General features: G+C 45.6%; 1 protein-coding gene across 1 annotated transcript in view; it reads right to left on the bottom strand.

Moving 5' to 3' along the window:
* LOC122539507 (tetraspanin-5) overlaps positions 1–10231 on the bottom strand; it is a 111815-nt gene extending 101584 nt beyond the window's left edge. The window contains exon 1 of the mRNA XM_043674447.2: positions 9997–10231. Within this exon, the coding sequence (XP_043530382.1) occupies positions 9997–10077 (81 nt within the window). The 5' untranslated portion in view covers positions 10078–10231. The remainder of the gene's footprint in view (positions 1–9996) is intronic.
* Positions 10232–20961: the final 10730 nt, after the last annotated feature.

The following is a 20961-nucleotide window of genomic DNA, read 5'->3' as shown; positions in this document are numbered from 1 at the left end:
ACAGGATGCCTTCCTGGTGTTTTTCATTCACAAGCTGTGGGCACCGCAACTGGGCCAGTATTTATTGCCCATTCTTAATTGCCCAGAGGGCAGTTAACACTCACCCAAATTGCTTGGGTCTGGATTCACATGTAGGTCAGACTGGATAAGGATGGCAGATTCCCTTCCCGAAAGGGAATTAGTGAACCAGATAGATTTTCTGACAATCGGCAACAGTTTCATGGTCACTATTAATCTCTTAATTCCAGATTTTTATTGAATTCAGATTCCACCATCTGTCATGGCAGGATTCAAATATGGATTCCCAGAACATTACCTGGGTGTCTAGCTAACAGTCCAGTGATAACACCTTTAGGCCAATGTCTCCCCTTTGCTGCTAAAACATACTTGATTCAACAATTGTGGCAATTATTGAGATCACCACCACTGAGCCTAGTTCTATATTCAGATTCATTAACTGAATTTACATTCTACCAGTTGCATGGTGGGACATGAACTGTGTCCTGGAGCATCAGCCCGGGTTTTCATTTACGAGACCAGTGATATCACATTGTCCCTAAAAGCACATCTAACCAAAAGGGAGTCAGATAAAATCATAGAGCTGAACAACACTGATGCAGACCCTTTGGTCCAACTCGCCCCCATGCCAACCAGATATCCTAAATTAATCTAGTCCCATTTGCCAGCATTTGGCCCATATCCCTCTAAAGCCTTTCTATTCATATACCCATCTAGATGCCTTTTATATGCTGTAATTGTACCAGTCTCCACTACCTCCTCTGGCAGCTCATTCCATACACACACATTGAAAAACTACAGTATTCTGGGTTCAGTTGGGTTGCTCTTTCAAAGGCACCAGCACAAGCACAAAAGGCTGAATGGTCTCCTTCTCTGTTGTATCTGTGATTTAATATTTCTCATGAAATATATGCTATGAAACCCACCTTCACGGGCTATCAATGATAAGTTGCAGCAGAAACAGTGTTCAATACATGCCTGCTCTCAAATTGCAGGGTATGTCTTCACCATCTTTGTGACTTAGGGAGGGACATGAAGAAAGTCTGTCAAGAGCCAGCAAATTTATAACAATCCCACACTATTAAAAGGACCACACTCTCCTATTCCCGAGTCACAGCACCACAGGCAGTGATGGAGGGCAGAAATAAGAGAAAGGGCAAAACAACAAAATAACTCCCCTTTATTGAAAAACAAGACTCTTAACTCACTGCCATAGCAACAAGGAACACAAGGGCAGAAGATGACTGAGCTTTTCTATTGAGAATCATTCACCAGCATTTATTAAGTGAAGTGAAGGTCTCTCCATTAGGAACTGAATTCTTAACTTGCCAACATTGGATATACCTTGTTTCACTACAATCATTTATGTTCCACTGAGCTCTTTGCATCATACCACCCACTCCCTGCCCTAATTCAGAAATAAACAATTTATGTTAGGAAATTCTAAATTCATTCCCTGGCTCATTCAGTTTTGTTTCTCATCTCTGCTCAACTTTCAAACTTAAAGCAACAGGCCATTCAGCCCCTCAAGCTAATACCCTCTCCCTAACAATGGATAGGGCAAACTATGCACCAAACAGACTCCAATTGGGTCAAATTGCTACTCGATTTCTCAAGTCATCATGTCTTGCACCTCCATGAATATTTTATAAGTAATTTTATAAACTATAAACATGATGCCAGCACCTTCAGTTCAGATAAGCATTGACTTTGAGATGATCTCACTAAGGTCTGTAAAACAATGTAAATGATGAGATGGTCTGACCATTTGAAAGATTATTATGGTGAGGATGAGGAGAATTTAAATTCAATAATTTTTTAAAACTGGCATAAAATGCAACTCTGCGTAATAATGACAATGGAATCACCAGGTGGTTGTTTAAATAAAATCTAGCTCACTAATGTCCTTCAAGGAAGTAACTATACTGCTTATTTTACCCAGTCTGACCTACAGGTGACTCCAGGCCCATCCAAATTTGATCACTTCTCATCGGGGTTGACCAAGTCAGCTGTGTATCAAACCACTACAATAAAAACCACTGTGCTGGCATCTACACCATTACCAGCTTCTTGGGGGCAATTTCATTTTAATTTGTTTGTAGGTAGAAGCTATTGCCATCTGAGCCGACACCTGCCACCCGTCCCTAATCACCCAGTGAGCAGTTAGGAGTAACCACATTGCTGTGGGTCTGGAGTTACATGTGAGCCAGACTGGATAAGGTTCACAGATTAACTTCCAAAGGACATTAGTGAACCCAGATAGGTTTTTACAACAATCTGCAGAGGGGTTACATGGTCACCATCAGACTTCCTTTTATGGCAGATTTTAAAAAATTGAATTCAAATTTTACCATCGATCATGGCGGGACTCGATCATGTTGGCAGAACGTTACCTAAGGTTCTGCATCACTAGCCCAGTCACAGTATAGTCACACCACCACTTCCCCTCATCAGGGATGGGCAGTAAAGCCAGTGACAGTCACAACCCTGGATCAAAACCAAAAATCCTGACTTTAAACTTTAATAGTGGGAACAGACTAAATATTGTTCGATACTTAGATAGTGGTAACTCATTCCCAGAAAATACTGAATGTCAGTAATGTGCTGCTGACTAGCATGGCGGCTGTGAGCTCTTTGCATTCAAGACAGCATTGGACTGGTTTGCAAGTTAGGATGAGCTTTTTTATATTAACTGGTGGGACATGGGCATCGCTGACTGGGCCAGCGTTTACTCCCCACTTAGTTCTCCTGGAAGTGGTGGCTGAGAGTCACTTTCTTGAGCCGCTTCAACAATTGCAGGCCTCTCCATAGATGTCAATTTGCATTTCTGTGGCACCTGTAAAATTGGAAGTCATTCCAAGGCACTTCACCAGAGTGTTACAAAAAAAAAGGACACTGAGTCACAAGTGATAGTAAAGCTGATGACCAAAAACTTTGTGAAAGCAGTAGTTTTAAAAAAGAATTTCTCAAAGGAGAGGAGAGGAGAGTCAAAGGTTTAGGGAAGGGATTCTAGACCCTAGGGTTCACAGCAGTTGTGACCTGGTCACCAATGGTTAAAAAGGCCAGAATTGGAGCACTCAAAAGATTCAGGAGGGGCTCAGAGCGATAGTGAGGGTCAAAGCCACGGAGGGTTTTGAAAACAACGATAAGAACTTTAAAATTGAGACTTTGCTTAAGAAGAAGCCAAGGTATACCAGTGAGCTCAGACGTGATAGGGACAAGAATTGGAGTCAAAGTGTGGTGCTGGAAAAGCACAGTGGGTCAGGCAGCATCTGAGGAGCAGGAGAGTCGACATTTCGACCATAATCTCTTCATCTGGAAGAGCTTATGCTCAAATCGTTGATTCTCCTGCTCCTCGGATGCTGCCTGACACACTGTGCTTTTCCAGCACCACACGTTTCTACTCTGATCTCCAGCATCTGCAGTCCTCACTTTCTCCTTGGACAAGAATTGGATACAGTAGGCAGTAAGAGCTGCAGGTTGGAAAATGGGAGGCTAGCCAGGAAATGATTTGTGTGGTTGTTAAGTTGTAACAAAAGTAAAGATGAGGATTTCAACAGCAAATGAACTGAAGCAGGAAAGCAGTCCAACGATGTTACACAGATAGACAGGGAGCCATAGTAATCACATGGTCAGATACCTCAGGGTCAAATTGGCCACAAGACATTACTGGAATGATTTTTCTCTCGCCATAGCTACAGATGGCAAGCGTAATGAGGAAGGCGGGGAGTAGGACGGAGAGGAGTGTGGATGTTTTGTCACGATGGGTGTTGAAGATCATGAGTGTGGGGGGCAGGATTAATGGACCAGCCAGTTTTTCCTTAGCTGTCTGTACTGTACATTTGCAAATAATGTCTGAGTAAATGATGGTGAGTTTTTATAGATTCCACTCCCCTTCCAAAAGAACAACAGAAATTCCAAGGAACTGACATTTGAGGAACTAAGAATAGCACTTGGACTAACAGGCAATCCCTTGGTTGATGTAATTCTGATGCTGCACAAACTCCCTCTTTCTCTAAACACTGCAGTCAATTAGAACTTTGATTGTTTGTCTCAATAGTCTTTCTGAAGAGAACTCAGTTAATCTTTATGAAATAACCTGTCTGAGATGTATACTTGAAAAGGAAATATCAGCAGAGATGGGAAAGTGGAGAGAGAGCAGAACTCACTGAACAGCTTCTCCAAAGAACTGGAAGAACACAGCAAGCCAGGCAGCATCAGGAGGTGGAGAAGTCAACATTTTGGGTATAACCCTTCTTCAATAATGGAGGTGGGAGTAGGGGGACCTGCAGCTAAGGGGGGGGGTGGTTTGGGTAGGGAGAGGGGCAGGGGGCGTGAGGTAGTGATAGGTGAACACAGATGGTGGTTATGACCCGATCAGTCGATGGGAGGAATGAATCCAGTTGGTAGCTGGAAGGAAGGGTCGACCTGTCACTACCTCATCATTCCGCCCCTCTCCCCACTCAAACCATCCCCCCCCCCCCTTAACTGCAGCTCCCCCTACCCCCACCTCCATTATTGAAGGTGGTTATTCCCAAAACATTGACATCTCCACCTCCTGATGCTGCCTGGCTTCCTGTGTTCTTCCAGCCTCCTACTTGTCTACCTTGGGTTCCAATATCTGCAGTTTTCTTTGTCTCTTCAAAGAGCTGGCATAAAGGGGAATTGGTAGTGTAGTGGTAATGTCTCTGGGTTAGCAATCCAGAGGTTCACACCAATGCTTTAGGGCTATGGGTTCGAATCACACCGTACCAAATGGGGAAATTAGAGATCAATAAAATCAGAAGTAAGGATCCAGCCTAATGGTGACCATCTGGTCTCTCGGAGGTACGTCGGCCTGGTCTCTCAGAGGCCCATGGCAGTGTCTCAGCTCGGTGTGCAACTGGATCCTGCCTGGGCATGTTCCCAAGCTACGAGGGGAGTTGGAGAGGTGGCAACTTCAGTCACAGTGATGGTATCAGTGCTGGTGGCATCAAGGACACAGAGCGGAGGTCGGCCAGTGAGAGATAAGTGGACAACTCATCAAACACTTGAACCTTTAACACATGTATTTTCCTAGTTTATAACTTAATATTAACTGATACTTTATTTTTTTTTCCTGCTGATTCTATGAAGTAACACTAAATGTTTTAACTTTTGTTTCTCTTACTATTTAGTACCTACATTTTATGTACCTAGATGCCTTGGTACCTAAGATGGTGCCATGTGTGGCAACACTATAGACTTTTGACTGTACTCCTGTACTTGAGTACATATGACAATAAAATCTAAATCCAACATAACCATTGTCAGTTAAAAGTGCATCGAGTTCACTGATGTCTTTTAAGGAAGGAAATCTGTCATTCTTACCTGGTCTGGCCTACATGTACATGGCCAACAGCAATGTGGTTGACTCTTGACTGCCCTCTGGGTAATTAGGGATGGGCAATAAATGCCAGCCTGGCCAGCGATCCCCCCCACCCCGTCCCAGGAGTGAATTTTAAAAATCTATTGTGGCACAACAAACCAAAAAGGATGATAATTCAACATTGGCATGAATAGTTCTGCCTGTGCTTATGCTTAATTCTTGAGTTACGCATCCTTCTCTTAAATTATACTTTAGTGAAGCAGACAGACAGCAACTTATGAATCTGTATCGCTGTCAATGTATGTCCTTAGAGACAATTGCCTTTGCCTTCCCAGCACGAGACAGCATGAGAGACAGAGAGAGACACACAGACAGACAGACACACAGACAGACAGACACACAGACAGACAGACACACAGACAGACAGACAGACACACAGACAGACAGACAGACACACAGACAGACAGACAGACACACAGACAGACAGACACACAGACAGACACACAGACAGACACACAGACAGACACACAGACAGACACACAGACAGACACACAGACAGACACACAGACAGACACACAGACAGACACACAGACAGACACACAGACAGACACACAGACAGCGTGAGCAAGGGTATCCTAACAGTTCATGCAGCTGGCATCCTGCTTGTCTGTAATCAGTCATATCCCAGCATTTGAATTTGCCATGCTTCAAGTGCCACGCCAGTTGCCATAGCATCAGAGAGTGCTACAGGTTTTAATCTGACCTTAATGACAGCATGCTCTCCCTGTTAATATCCTCATTAATGCAAGCACACATTACACATGCAAAGTGCGTCTCCATCATACTCACCAATGTTCTGTACAAGGCAGTACTTGGCTGAGTTAGAAGCAACAAGTGCGGACAATTTGTCAGAGTTCAAATTCACTGCATACTTAAAAACTTCCACGTAGCAATCTGAAAGCTTCCTTTTCAAAGAGAACAAGCTAATATTTGCATCCCGGCACCTTAGTTCCCATCTAATTATTGTTTCCACCTCCTCCCCTACTTCCTTTGCTAATCAAACACTGGATGTTGCATTCCAATAGGACCTCACCAGAACATTAAGAGAGCATCATTCGATCTTCTCACTTACATTTTCATCTCTAATAGAACCATGCAACCTTGCTTTACTTTCTTTCCCACACAAAAAGATATCCTGCAGCTGTAGACTGGACAGACCATTTCAAAAGCACAGTGGTTCAGTGGTTAGCACTGCTGCCTCACAGCACCAGGGACCTGGGTTCAATATCTATCTTGGGTGACTGTGCAAACTCCACACAGACATTCTCCCCATGTCTATGTGAGTTTCCTCCTGGTACTCCAGTTTGCTCCCACAGTCCAAAGATGTGCAGGTCAGGTGAACTGTCAATACTAAATTACCCATAGTGTTCAGGGATGTGTAGATTAGGTACATTAGTCAGGGGTAAATATAGGGTAGGGGGAATGGGTCAAGGTAGGTTACTTTTTGGAGGGTCGGTGTGGACTTGTTAGGCCAAAGGGCCTGTTTCCACACTGTAGAGATTCTATGATTCTAGAAATGTTTGCACAGCAACCTCCCGGCTGATGTAGTTGTACTGTAAATCTGAAACAGCCCTCCATTAATTAAGCTGCTTAAATGGAAGATTACTCAGCATCTTAACAAATGACAGCCAAACAATCCAAAGAGGCAGACTGAACTGTACTGGTGCCCAACCTTTGAACTTTTGCAGAGCGTCCGAGACCCAATAATCTCAGTCCCTCCAAGTCTAGGAAATTACCCTCATGCCTTATCTGATTTGCCAGCTGAGTTTATTTGAGCTGAAGCTTTACAGCAAGCAGCCTTGTTTAAACAGTGCCATCTCTTTCACAAATGAAAACTATCCTTACTTCTCATGTTGTTTTACATGAATCATCTGTCAATTAGAAAATAAAACAACCTCCAGCATTTATTCTATTCATACCTTTGAATTCAGACCACCAAATTGTCAAAAGTTGTTTAAAATAGTAACAATGGTTTGCTTTGTTGACACCATCTTTGATACAATAATGTATTCCCCAAGGCTTCGCAAAGGATTATTTTTCCAATGATCTTTAAATCTGTCCCCTCTGATTAATGACACTTTGTCAATAGAGCAATTTTTCCCCATTAACTTTATCAAAACCCATCATGTTGAACATCTGTTAAATTCTCCTCTTAATTTGCTCCTCTTTAAAGTAAAACTGTTCCAGCTTCTCTTATCCCTCAAATAGCTTCACTTTTGAAAATTCAGATTACCAGGTCATTTAACACATTGATGTTTGGGAGTTTATGGTGTGACTGTTGGCTGTCTTGCTTCCTATTTTACAACATTGATGACATTTCAATAGTACTTCATTGGTCTTAAAGCATTTCAAAACGGTGTTACTGGAGTATCACTTATTGGAGGGGAGAAAGTTACAATCCTGTCGGTTCCTTTACACTGTACTAATGTGATAGGACAACACAAACTATCAAGACCAGCCTACCAAATTATCATAAACTCATACCCAAAAGTACAGCGCTCATTATTTCTTTAAAACATAGTGCATATCTATAGCTTGCATTTCTATTTTTTCTATTAAGTGGTTTTCTTACTAGTAGTTTCATTAAAGAAACTACAGAACACCTCACTGACAGAGTAACATGCAGAACTAGGAGAGTTCCTATTCCATCCTTCACTAAAATGCTTCTCCTTTAAAAGGGTGTAATTTAAACAAATGAAAAAAATTATTACATTACAATTCTTGGCAACCCTGGCTAGTTTTTAAGTATCAGCTAGTTTCGCTCATAGTTCAAACTCTCAGCTCATTTATACTGGGGGGAGAAGAATTAAAATCCATATGTAACATTATTCCAAGTACAATCCATCAAAAGGGCTTGGATTGCCAACGATTGCTGTGTTACACTTTTTAGCTGACTTTGACAGTTTTTCAAGATGTTCCTGGGATATCTGGATTACCCAGAATGTACAACACAGATACAGGGCATGCAACTCAACCAGTACATGTCAATGCTAATGTTCCAGACAAACCTCCTCCACTTTATTTGAATATTTTCCAACTCTTATTTTCTTCATGTCTTTATCTAGCTTTCTCTTTTCAGAATCTAGGTGTTTCAGCTCAACAACTCCTTGTAGGAGCAAATTCCATATTCTCACTGCTGTCTGGGTAAGGAAGTTTCTACTAATTTTATTATTTGACATATTTAGGGGGCTCCTTTTTGGAAAGCTCTTCTCTAAGCCATGGAATCCCTTCAAAGGCCTCTTTCATCAGACCACCCCTCAACATACACATACTTCCTGAGAGAAGTGAGGCCAAATCTGTTCAGTATTGTCTGATTGTGAAAATCCCTCAGTTCTCATCTGAAATCACAGCACATTAAATCTTTAAGCAGTTGGTCATACTTGTTAACATCTAGATCAAGTCTTCAACATACCAAAGGCTATTTTCTGTCAAGACACATGTATCATTGCTAAGCATCAGCATTCTTTTCCAGTACCTCGGCAGTCTTTCAATGTGAATGGCTTCCACATTTGTATATTCCTCACCCTAACCATCCCCAACCCTTCACTTTCATTTTCTCACGACTTAACAGCCACAAACTAAAGTTAAAACAAACTAAAAATAAAACTTGCTATAAATTTAGGAATGTATCATTTCAAATTTTGAATCCTACAATTAAGATAACTCATACATTTCAATCTCTTCCACATAGATAGACAGATGTGTTCAAATGTTTTGTTTCTGCTGCAACTTTCCAAGAAATTTAACATCTGGAAAATCTTATTGAATGCATAAAAAAAAGTGAGATTCTTACTGTAATCTAACCTCTACTTGAACCCTTTCAACGATCACTTTCTAGCTTTGAAAGAGCTACTATACTACACAGTTACCTATTTTTAAATTTTAAATTTTTACATAGCTCCCATTTTCCCCGGACAAGTGGCTCACACATACACACAGAGACCTGAAGCTGCAATTCCCAGTCAGAAACCTGGATGGGACTGACATTCAGAGTGACACCATCAAAACAGTAAAATACTCGCATGTGAATGAAGTTGCAATTGACAGACTGACATGTAGGTTGCTGCTGCAATCATTCAGGCAAAAAGATAGTAAAGACACTGACCAGAACAAAAAAAAGCAGGGTTTTTTTTGCCATTATAAAGGTGTTGCGACAAGAATCCTTTCACTACCAGAGGCAGCGTGTGTAAATCACAATTGTCACACTTTCTCGCCTAGGGACCCACAACTCAACAATCAGCAGTTTAAAATAACGTGTGGACTGCTGCAAAGTATTTTATAGTACATTTTTAAAAAATAACTTTCTTTCAATTGAAAACAATGCAAGCACACCCAGAGTACATGATTCACACAAACTCTCAGGCCTCCCCCCAACCCACACAAAGCTTCTGTTGTGTAATCTTTTCACACAGAGATTGCTGGCTCTTTTGCCTTCCACAGTGTTTCCCAGGTTGGTTTATCCTGAATCCCCACTGTCCAAATTACCACCACCCACTCCCTCTCCTGCACAGAACCCAGCTGTCAGTACAACACTGCTCTATCTGGGTTCACTGTGTCTGTGCTTTACTCACCCAGAATATAATATTAAAGCCGAAAATAAAATACTTGATGCAACAGCTGACTTCAGGTCCTTTGTAATGTTTCCCTGACATCTTGGACTGTTCATGAAGAAAGGGTTGGCTGGAAAGGTTGAGCGGCCGGGCACGGGGAGGGTAGACAGGGGCTGGAGGCCGAGGATACAATGTCTCCAGCTCCGGCTACAATGTATCGGCCGGCAGGGAGGGAGGGAGCGGCCCAGAGGCGCCGCACAGCCGCAGCTCCGCCTCTGCACAGCACGATCCCAGGTTAAGCAAAGGCGGGACTTCCGGCAGAGGGGCAGGCACAGGGAGGGAGAGCGAAGAGAGGAAGAGGGAGAGAAAGACCGGCAGGTCGGGAAAGACAGATAAATATCAAGGCAGGGAGAAAGAGAGAGGCATACAGGAAGAAAAGCGGAAAGAGAGAGAGAGAGAGAAAGGCAGACTGGAAAAAAATCAGCAAAGGAAGGAATGAGAAAGAGAGGGGAACTAACCTCTGAAAATGAGGGGAATGCGGAGGACGGCAGCAAGAGAATGGGAAAGTGAGTCAGAGATGTACAGCATGGAGACAGATCCTTTGGTCCAACCTGTCCATGCCGACCAGATATCCCAACCTAATGTAGTCCCACCTGCCAGTACCCGCCCCATATCCCTCCAAACCCTTCCTATCCATATACCTTTTAAATGTTATATCTGCACCAGCCTCCACTGCTTCGTTTCGCAGCTCATTCCATACACACACCACACTGTGTGAAAAAGTTGCCCCTAGGTCCTTTCTAAATCTTTTCCTTCTCACCCTAAACGTATACCCTGTAGTTTTGGACTCCCTTTCCCTGGGGAAAAGACTTTGGCCCTCGACCTCTTCATAGCCAACTGCCGCCGCGATATTAACCGCCACCTGAACTCCCTCACCCCTCTCACCCACTCCAACCTCTCACCCTCGGAACGCGCAGCCCTCCACTCCCTCCGTTGCAACTCCAACCTCACTATCAAACCAGCAGACAAGGGAGGCGCGGTAGTAGTTTGGCACACCGACCTTTACACCGCTGAGGCCAAACGCCAGCTCGCAGATACCTCCTCCTACTGCCCCCTTGACCATGACCCCATCCCCCACCACCAAACCATCATCTCCCAGACCATCCATAACCTCATCACCTCGGGGGATCTCCCATCCACCGCCTCCAACCTCATAGTCCCACAACCCCGCACCGCCCGCTTCTACCTCCTGCCCAAAATCCACAAACCTGACTGCCCCGGCCGACCCATGTCTCAGCCTGCTCCGGCCCCACTGAACTCATCTCTGCATACCTTGACACCGTCCTGTCCCCCTTAGTCCAAGAACTCCCCACCTACGTTCGGGACACCACCCATGCCCTCCACCTGCTCCATGATTTTCACTTCCCCAGCCCCCAACGCCTTATTTTCACCATGGACATCCAGTCCCTGTACACCTCCATACCCCATCACGAAGGACTCAAAGCCCTCCGCTTCTTCCTTTCCCGCCGTTCCGACCAGTACCCTTCCACTGACACCCTCCTTCGACTGACTGAACTGGTCCTCACCCTGAACAACTTCTCTTTCCAATCCTCCCACTTCCTCCAAACGAAAGGAGTAGCCATGGGCAGCCGCATGGGCCCCAGCTATGCCTGCCTCTTCGTAGGATATGTGGAACAGTCCATCTTCCACAACTACACTGGCCCCACCCCCCCCACCTTTTCCTCCGCTACATCGATGACTGTATCGGCGCCGCCTCGTGCCCCCACGAGGAGGTTGAACAGTTCATTCACTTCACCAACACTTCCACCCCGACCTCAAATTCACCTGGACAGTCTCAGATTCCTCCCTCCCCTTCCTCGACCTTTCTATTTCTATCTCAGGCGACCGAATCAACACGGACATCTACTACAAACCGACCGACTCCCACAGCTACCTGGACTACACCTCCTCCCAACCTGCCCCCTGTAAAAACGCCATCCCATTCTCCCAATTCCTTCGTCTCCGCTGCATCTGCTCCCAGGAGGACCAGTTCCAAAAACGTACAACCCAGATGGCCTCCTTCTTCAAGGACCGCAATTTCCCCCCCGACGTGGTCGACGATGCCCTCCACCGCATCTCTTCCACTTCCCGCTCCTCCGCCCTTGAGCCCCGCCACCAGGACAGAACCCCACTGGTCCTCACCTACCACCCCACCAATCTCCATGTACAGCGCATCATCCGCCGTCATTTTCGCCACCTCCAAACAGACCCCACCACCAAGGATATATTTCCCTCCCCTCCCCTATCAGCATTCCGTAAAGACCACTCCCTCGTCAGATCCACACCCCCCACCAACCCAACCTCCACTCCCGGCACCTTCCCCTGCAACCGCAGGAGGTGCAAGACTTGCGCCCACACCTCCCCCCTCACCTCCCTCCAAGGCCCCAAAGGAAACTTCCATATCCGCCACAGATTCACCTGCACCTCCACACACATCATTTATTGCATCCTCTGCACCCGATGTGGCCTCCTCTATATTGGGGAGACAGGCCGCCTACTTGCGGAGCGTTTCAGAGAACACCTCTGGGACACCCGGACCAACCAACCCAACCACCCTGTAGCTCAACATTTCAATTCCCCCTCCCACTCCACCAAGGATATGCAGGTCTTTGGACTCCTCCATTGCCAGACCACAACAACACGACGGTTGGAGGAAGAGCGCCTCATCTTCCGCCTAGGAACCCTCCAACCACAAGGGATGAACTCGGATTTCAACAGTTTCCTCATTTCCCCTTCCCCCACCTTGTCTCAGTTAAATCCATCGAATTCAGCACCGCCTTCCTAACCTGCAATCTTCTTCCTGACCTCTCTGCCCCCACCCTAGTCTGACCTATCACCCTCACCTTGACCTCCTTCCACCTATCACATTTCCGACGCCCCTCCCCCAAGTCCCTCCTCCCTACCTTTTATCTTAGCCTGCTGGACAAACTTTCCTCATTCCTGAAGAAGGGCTTATGCCCGAAACGTCGATTCTCCTGTTCCCTGGATGCTGCCTGACCTGCTGTGCTTTTCCAGCAACACATTTTTAACTTTGGATATTTACCCTATAAAGCCCCTCATAGAGTCATAGAGATGTCCAGCATGGAAACAGACCCTTCGGTCCAACCCATCCATGCCGACCAGATATCCCAACCCAGTCTAGTCCCACCTGCCAGCACCCGGCCCACATCCTTCCAAACCCTTCCTATTCATATACCCATCCAAATGCCTCTTAAATGTTGCAATTGTACTAGCTTCCACCACATCCTCTGGCAGCTCATTCCATACACGTACCATCCTCTGCGTGAAAAGTTGCCCCTTCGGTCTCTTTTATATCTTTCACCCTAAACCCTGACCCCAGGGAAAAGACTTTGTCTATTTATCCTATCCATGCCCCTCATTGATTTTATAAACTTCCATAAGGTCACCCCTCAGCTCTGCCGCTCCAGGAAAATAGCCCCAGGTCTATTTAGCCTTTCCCTATAGCTCAAACCCTCCAACCCTGGCAACATCCTTGAAAATCTTTTCTGAACCCTTTCAAGTTTCACAACAGCCTTCCTTTAGCAGGGAGACCAGAATTGTACACAGCATTCCAAAAGTGACCTAACCAATGACCTGTATAACCTTAACATAACCTCCCAACTCTATACTCGATGCACTGACCAATAAAGGCAAGTATACCAAACACCTTCTTCACTATTCTGTCTGGGCAGAAGTGGGTACTGCAGGTGCTAGAGATTAGAGTCAAGATTAGAGTGGTACTGGAAAAGCACAGCAAGTCAGGAAGCTTCTGAGGAGCAGGAAAATTGATGTTTCAGGCAAAAGCCCTTTATTAGGAATGAAGAGCTTTTGCCCGAAACATCAATTTTCCTGCTCCTCGGATGCTGCCTGACCTGCTGTGCTTTTCCAGCACCACTCTAATCTTGTCATTATTCTATCTACCTGCTACTCCACTTTCAAGGAACTATGAATCTGCACTCCAAGGTCTCTTTGTTCAGCAGTGCTCCCCAGGACCTTCCCATTAAGTGTATAAGTCCTGCCCTGATTTGCCTTTCCAAAATGCAGCACCTCACATTTATCTAAATTAAACTCCATCTGCCACTCCTCAGTCCATCTGATAATGTTCAAAATAAGAATGGAGAGAAAGAACTACAACTGTAACTAAGTTCCTGAAGGAAACAAATGAGAGGAAAACAGTTACAAAAATATAAATGAAAAGGAGAGGCAAACAATTTTCAAAATAAAGAAATGGAGAAACAAAGTGTTGGAAGGCAGGGGGTATGGGGGGAGAAAATGAGGGGATTGTTGAGATTTGGATACAGAGCAGGTTAAATTTAAAACCATGGAGGGTTTTGATAGAGTAATAGAAGAGAAATGGTTTTCACTGATGGGAGGGTCAGGAACCAGAGGATACAGATTGAAAATAATCAGTAAAGGAAGCAGAGAGCAGATGAGAATACTTTGAACCCATTGAGATGGTGTGATTTGATGCTGTCTGACAGGGTGGGAGGAGTAGAATAGAACAGTAACTATCAATCAGGAATTGCATAAATATTTGAAATGGAAAGTTATCACAGTGACAGGGGAATTAGTGGGGCAGAGTGGAATTAATTGGTGAGTACTTTCAAAATGCTGACACCAAAGAAATTAACTAAACAGGCTCCTCTCACGCTGTATTAATATATAAATTAGGAGGGAAAATGAGAGAAGATCAGAAGTACTGAATAAATGAAAAGTTGAGATTGGGCCGACTTGGGCCAAATAGAGAGTGTGGTGCTGGAAAAGTACAGCATCCAAGGAGCAGGAGAATCGACGTTTCGGGCATAAGCCCTTCATCAGGAATGAGTTGAGAGTGTGTTGCAGGAAAAGGACAGCAGGTCAGGCAGCGTCCAAGGAGCAGGAGAATTGACATTTCAGGCATAAGCCCTTCATCAGGAATGAAGCTTGTGGGTCAGGGCTGAGGGATAAATGGGAGAGGGGTGGGGTTGGGGGGATGTAGCTGAGAAAGTGATAGGTGGATGAAGGTGAGGGAGAAGGTGATAGGTCAGAGGGGGGCAGTGATGAACGGGTCCGGAGGGCAATGCCGAGTTGGAGGCTTGGGACTGGGACAATGTGGTGGTGGGGTCCTCTGCCAAAATACCAGCCCAGACCCCACTCCTAGTATCTTTAAATGTGGATTTCAACAGCTTCCTCATTTCCTTGCCCCTCACATTATCCCAGTCAGAAGCCTCCAATTCAGCACTGCCACCCTTACCTATTACCTTCTCCCTCACTTTCATCCACCTATCGCTTTCTCAGCTCCTTCCACCCAGCCCCACCCCCCTCCCATTTATCTCTCAGTCCCCGGCCCACAAGCCTAATTTCTGATGAAGGGCTTATTGCCCGAAATGTCAATTCACCTGCTCCTCGGTTGCTGCCTGACCTGCTGTGCTTTTCCAGCACCATGCTCTCGACTCTGATCTCCAGCATCTGCAGACCTCGCTTTCTCCTACCTGACTTGGGCCAAGTCCCCTAAATCTTACCGTTGAGCTATTCCCAGTCAGTTCATTGAGAAAGAAATACCCTTCTTAGGCTGGGTTTCTTGGTGGGGTCTTTGGGGCAGTGGAGGGAATGGAGGTGTTTGGATTAATCTGATAGCTTACAACACAAGAACTAGGAGCAGAAGGCAATATTTTTCATTTGGGGATATGAATTTCACTGGTACGTCCAAATTTATTGCCCTTCCGTAGTTGCCTTTGAGAAGATGTTGAGCTGCCATCTTGAACCGCTGCAGTCCACGTGCTGTAGGTAAACCCACAATGCTGTTAGGGAGGGAATTCCAGGATTTTGACCCTGTGACAGTGAAGGAATGGCAATATATTTCCAAGTCAGGATGGTGAGTGGCTTGGAGGGGAACTTGCACGTGGTGAATGATCCCATGTATCTGCTGCCCTTGTTCTTTGAGATGGAAGTGGTTATTGATTTGGAAGGTGCTAAGGGTCTTGATGAATTTTGGCAGTGTATTTTGTAGATGATACACACTGCTGCTGCAGTTCTGTGCAGTGGTGGTGGAGGGATTGAATGTTTGTAGATGTAATGCCAATCAAGTGGGCTACTTTCTCCTGGATTGTATCAAGCTTCTTGAGTGTTGTTGGAGTGCGAAGTATTACATCACACTTCTGACTTGTGCCTTGTTGATGGTAGATGGACTTTAGGAAATCAGGAGGTGCACTCCGCATTTTAGGATTCCTAACCTCTGAACTTTTCTTGTAGCCACAGTACTTATACTGCTAGTCCAGCCTAGGTTCAAGTTAGTGATAACCCATAAGATGTGGATAGTGGGAGGAATTCACCATGAATGGTGCTGAGCTTGTCTAATCGTCAGTGAACATCCCTATCTCTGACCAAATAAAGGAGGGAAGGTCATACAAAAGACTACTCCCCCATTCAATATGATCATGGCTGACATTGACCTTCAACTCCATATTCCTCACCACTCCCTGTATCCCTCAATTCTTTGAGAGACCAAACATCTATCTATCCCAAACTTAAATATATTCAACGATGGAGCATCCACACCTTATGGCTTAGAGAATTTGAAAGAGTGCTATGACTTTTCCTCATCTCAGTACTAAATGATCAGCTCCCTACGCTGAGGTTGGACTGCCATATTCTAGATTCTCTGAACAGCAGAAACCATCTCCCAGTGTATCCCTTACCTGAACCTCTTCAGAATCAATGGGATCGCCTCTCATTTTTCTAAACTGCAGAGAATACGGAGACAATTCACTCCGCTGAACCTGTCAAATTCCCTTCCATCAACTTCATCTTTAAATCCAGGCCTTAAAGTCTACCGCTTTGAACAAGCTTTTGGTCACCTGCCCTAATATCTCCTTAACTCGCTCCATGTCAAGTTTTGTTTGATAATTGCACAACTGGAGACTCAAGACATTGTACTCTATGAAGATGCTGTGGAAATGCAAATTGTTATTGACAGGCTAGTCATCCAAATTTGCTGCTTCCCTCAGACAAAACCAATCTTGGAATCCAAGGTGTTGCAGAAGAGATTACATTACTAACTATACTCAATCATGTCTTTGTTACCTGTGGATTTGACCAACCCTAATCCGTCTGACCCACATCAAATAAATGAGCTGGTAGATACGACGATTTAAGCTCCAACACTAAAATATGTGAGCACAGCACAGGCAAACTGTTAGAATAGTTAATCCATAGTATAGTCAGATTTTGCCAGGGCTCACCATAATCAAATAATGCAAAAAGAACTTAACATTCAATTTTTTTTTATTTGTTCAAGGGATGAGTGTTTCTGATCAGACCAGCCCTCATTGCTGATCTCGAAATATCTTTGGGACAGTGGTATTGAAACCTTCTGGAACCAGTGATGTGGAATGTGGAACATTGGTTTGAAAGAATGATTGGGTGAGAATGACTGAAAAAAAAACTGCAGATGCTAGAAACTGAAACAAACAGATGTTGCTGGAGAAACTCAGCAGGTCTGGCAGGATCTGTGGAGGAAGAAACAGAGTTAATGTATCAGGTCAGGTGACCCTCCTTCAGGACTTGAAATGTTAAAATTGATTTTGTCTCCTTGGTTGCTGCCAGACCTGCTGAGTTTCTGCAACAATTTCGGTATTTGTTGCTTGATCAATCTAAGAGAGCTCTCCTTAATAGTTTTGGCACAAATTTCTCAGTATTAGCAAGGGGGATTTTGACAAGGCAAGATGTGCCATTGTCATTTGTGGTGTCTGGGCCAACGCCCAGTGAGCCATCTGCTTTGACTTCTTTTGCTTTCCTGTCGCGGTTTTATTTAATTGAGTGGAATTTCATAACTATCTTTCAGGATTTTACTAGGTTAACAAGGAACTGATACGGGCACGGGGCAAGGGGTGCACCTACAGCAAAAAACAATTATATGGTCCTCTTGCCAAAGATAATACCATTTCAGAGGCAAGTTAAGAATCAACTAAATTGTTGTGTGTCTGGGACCACATATAAGCCAGACTGGGTGAGAATAGCAAAGATATTCAAAACATATGGGTGAACCAGACGGGCTTTTACAATAATATTGTAATTTCATTAGCATCATTATTTAGAATAAAGTTTTAATAATGCTCATATTTAATTACATTTAAATTTGTCGGCTGGGCAAATTTGAACTCATCACAGAGTCATACAATCATACAGTACAGTTGAAACCTTCCAGCCCACCAAGCTTGTACCACCAAAAATGTCCCACTTTCTTGCACAACGCCCATAGACTTGAATGTTATGACACTTCAAGTGCTTAACTGTGTACTTTATAAATGCAATGAGGCTTCCCACCTCAATTATCCCCCCAGGCAGTTCATTCCGGTATCTTCAGAACTTTAGACCAGACCTCGGAGTTATCAATCCCCAGTAACATAAGTAGTATGTTATTAATAAGAGGAGCTGTGTCCATGGCCCAAAGGTGTCGGCGCAGGCCAGCACTGGGTTGTCGATGAACAGTTTTGCATCATGCCAAGAAGCTTAGCCACTGTCACATCAGCTGCCTACTATCTTTCAGGATTTGAGTAGGTTCGAAAGGAACTGATGTGGGGTGGGGGAGGTGCATCTACAACAATTGCTCGGCCTCTTGCTGAGATATTTGTATCCTCGATAGTCACAGGTGAGGTGCCGGAAGACTGGAGGGTGGCTAACGTGGTGCCACTGTTTAAGAAGGGTAATAAGGACAAGCCGGGGAACTATAGACCAGTGAGCCTGACATTGGAGGCGGGCAAGTTGTTGGAGAGAATCCTGAGGGACAGAATGTACATGTATTTGGAAAGAGGGACTTGGGGGAGGGGCGTCGGAAATGTGATAGGTGGAAAGAGGTCAAGGTGAGGGTGATAGGTCAGACTGGGGTGGGGGCGGAGAGGTCGGGAAGAAGATCTCAGGTTAGGAAGGCGGTGCTGAATTTGATGGATTTGACTGAGACAGGGTGGGGGGAGGGGAAATGAGGAAACTGGTGAAATCCGAGTTCATCCCTTGTGGTTGGAGGGTTCCTAGCCGGAAGATGAGGCGTTCTTCCTCCAACCGTCGTTTTGTTGTGGTCTGACGATGGAGGAGTCCAAAGACCTGCATATCCTTGGTGGAGTGGGAGGGGGAATTGAAATGTTGAGCTACAGGGTGGTTGGGTTGGTTGGTCCGGGTGTTCCAGAGGTGTTCTCTGAAACGCTCCGCAAGTAGCCGGCCTGTCTCCCCAATATAGAGGAGGCCACATCGGGTGCAGAGGATGCAATAGATGATATGTGTGGAGGTGCAGGTGAATCTGTGGCGGATATGGAAGTTTCCTTTGGGGCCTTGGAGGGAGGTGAGGGGGGAGGTGTGGGCGCAAGTCTTGCACCTCCTGCGGTTGCAGGGGAAGGTGCTGGGAGTGGAGGTTGGGTTGGTGAGGGGTGTGGATCTGACGAGGGAGTCACGGAGGGAGTCGTCTTTACGGAATGCTGATAGGGGAGGGGAGGGAAATATATCCTTGGTGGTGGGGTCCGTTTGGAGGTAGCGGAAATGACGGCGGATAATGCGCTGTACATGGAGATTGGTGGGGTGGTAGGTGACTTCCACTTCTCGCTCCTCCGCCTTTGAACCCCGCCCCTCCAACCGCCACCAGGACAGAACCCCACTGGTCCTCACCTACCACCCCACCAATCTCCATGTACAGCGCATCATCCGCCGTCATTTCCGCTACCTCCAAACGGACCCCACCACCAGGGATATATTTTCCTTCCCTCCCCTATCAGTATTCCGTAAAGACCACTCCCTCCGTGACTCCCTCGTCAGATCCACACCCCTCACCAACCCAACCTCCACTCCCGGCACCTTCCCCTGCAACCGCAGGAGGTGCAAGACTTGCGCCCACACCTTCCCCCCTCACCTCCCTCCAAGGCCCCAAAGGAAACTTCCATATCCGCCACAGATTCACCTGCACCTCCACACATATCATCTATTGCATCCTCTGCACCCGATGTGGCCTCCTCTATATTGGGGAGACAGGCCGCCTACTTGCGGAGCGTTTCAGAGAACACCTCTGGGACACCCGGACCAACCAACCCAACCACCCTGTAGCTCAACATTTCAACTCCCCCTCCCACTCCACCAAGGATATGCAGGTCTTTGGACTCCTCCATCGTCAGACCACAACAAAACGACGGTTGGAGGAAGAACGCCTCATCTTCCGGCTAGGAACCCTCCAACCACAAGGGATGAACTCGGATTTCACCAGTTTCCTCATTTCCCCTCCCCCCACCCTGTCTCAGTCAAATCCATCAAATTCAGCACCGCCTTCCTAACCTGAGATCTTCTTCCCGAACTCTCCGCCCCGACCCCAGTCTGACCTATCACCCTCACCTTGACCTCTTTCCACCTATCACATTTCTGACGCCCCTCCCCCAAGTCCCTCCTCCCTACCTTTTATCTTAGCCTGCTGGACAAACTTTCCTCATTCCTGAAGAAGGGCTTATGCCCGAAACGTCGATTCTCCTGTTCCCTGGATGCTGCCTGACCTGCTGCGCTTTTCCAGCAACACATTTCCAGCTCTGATCTCCAGCATCTGCAGACCTCACTTTCTCCTCATGTATTTGGAAAGGCAAGGACTGATTAGGAATAATCAACATGGCTTTGTGCGTGGGAAATCATGTCTCACAAACTTGATTGAGTTTTTTGAGGAAGTAACAAAGAGGATTGATGAGGACAGAGTGGTAGATGTGATCTATATGGACTTCAGTAAAGCGTTCGACAAGGTCCCCATGGGAGACTGATTAGCAAGGTTAGATCTCATAGAATACTGGGAAAACTAGCCATTTGGATGCATAACTGGCTCAAAGGTAGAAGACAGAGGGTGGTGGTGGGTGGTTGTTTTTCAGACTGGAGGCCTGTGACCAGTGGAGTGCCACAAGGATCGGTGCTGGGTCCTCTACTTTTGTCATT

This window comes from Chiloscyllium plagiosum, unplaced genomic scaffold (assembly GCF_037043375.1).
Source record: "Chiloscyllium plagiosum isolate Xiang-an unplaced genomic scaffold, Cpla_swu_hap1 HiC_scaffold_36, whole genome shotgun sequence".
Lineage (NCBI taxonomy): Eukaryota > Metazoa > Chordata > Chondrichthyes > Orectolobiformes > Hemiscylliidae > Chiloscyllium > Chiloscyllium plagiosum.
Note: the sequence above shows the minus strand (reverse complement) of the source record. Positions and strands in the feature narration are given on the sequence as shown.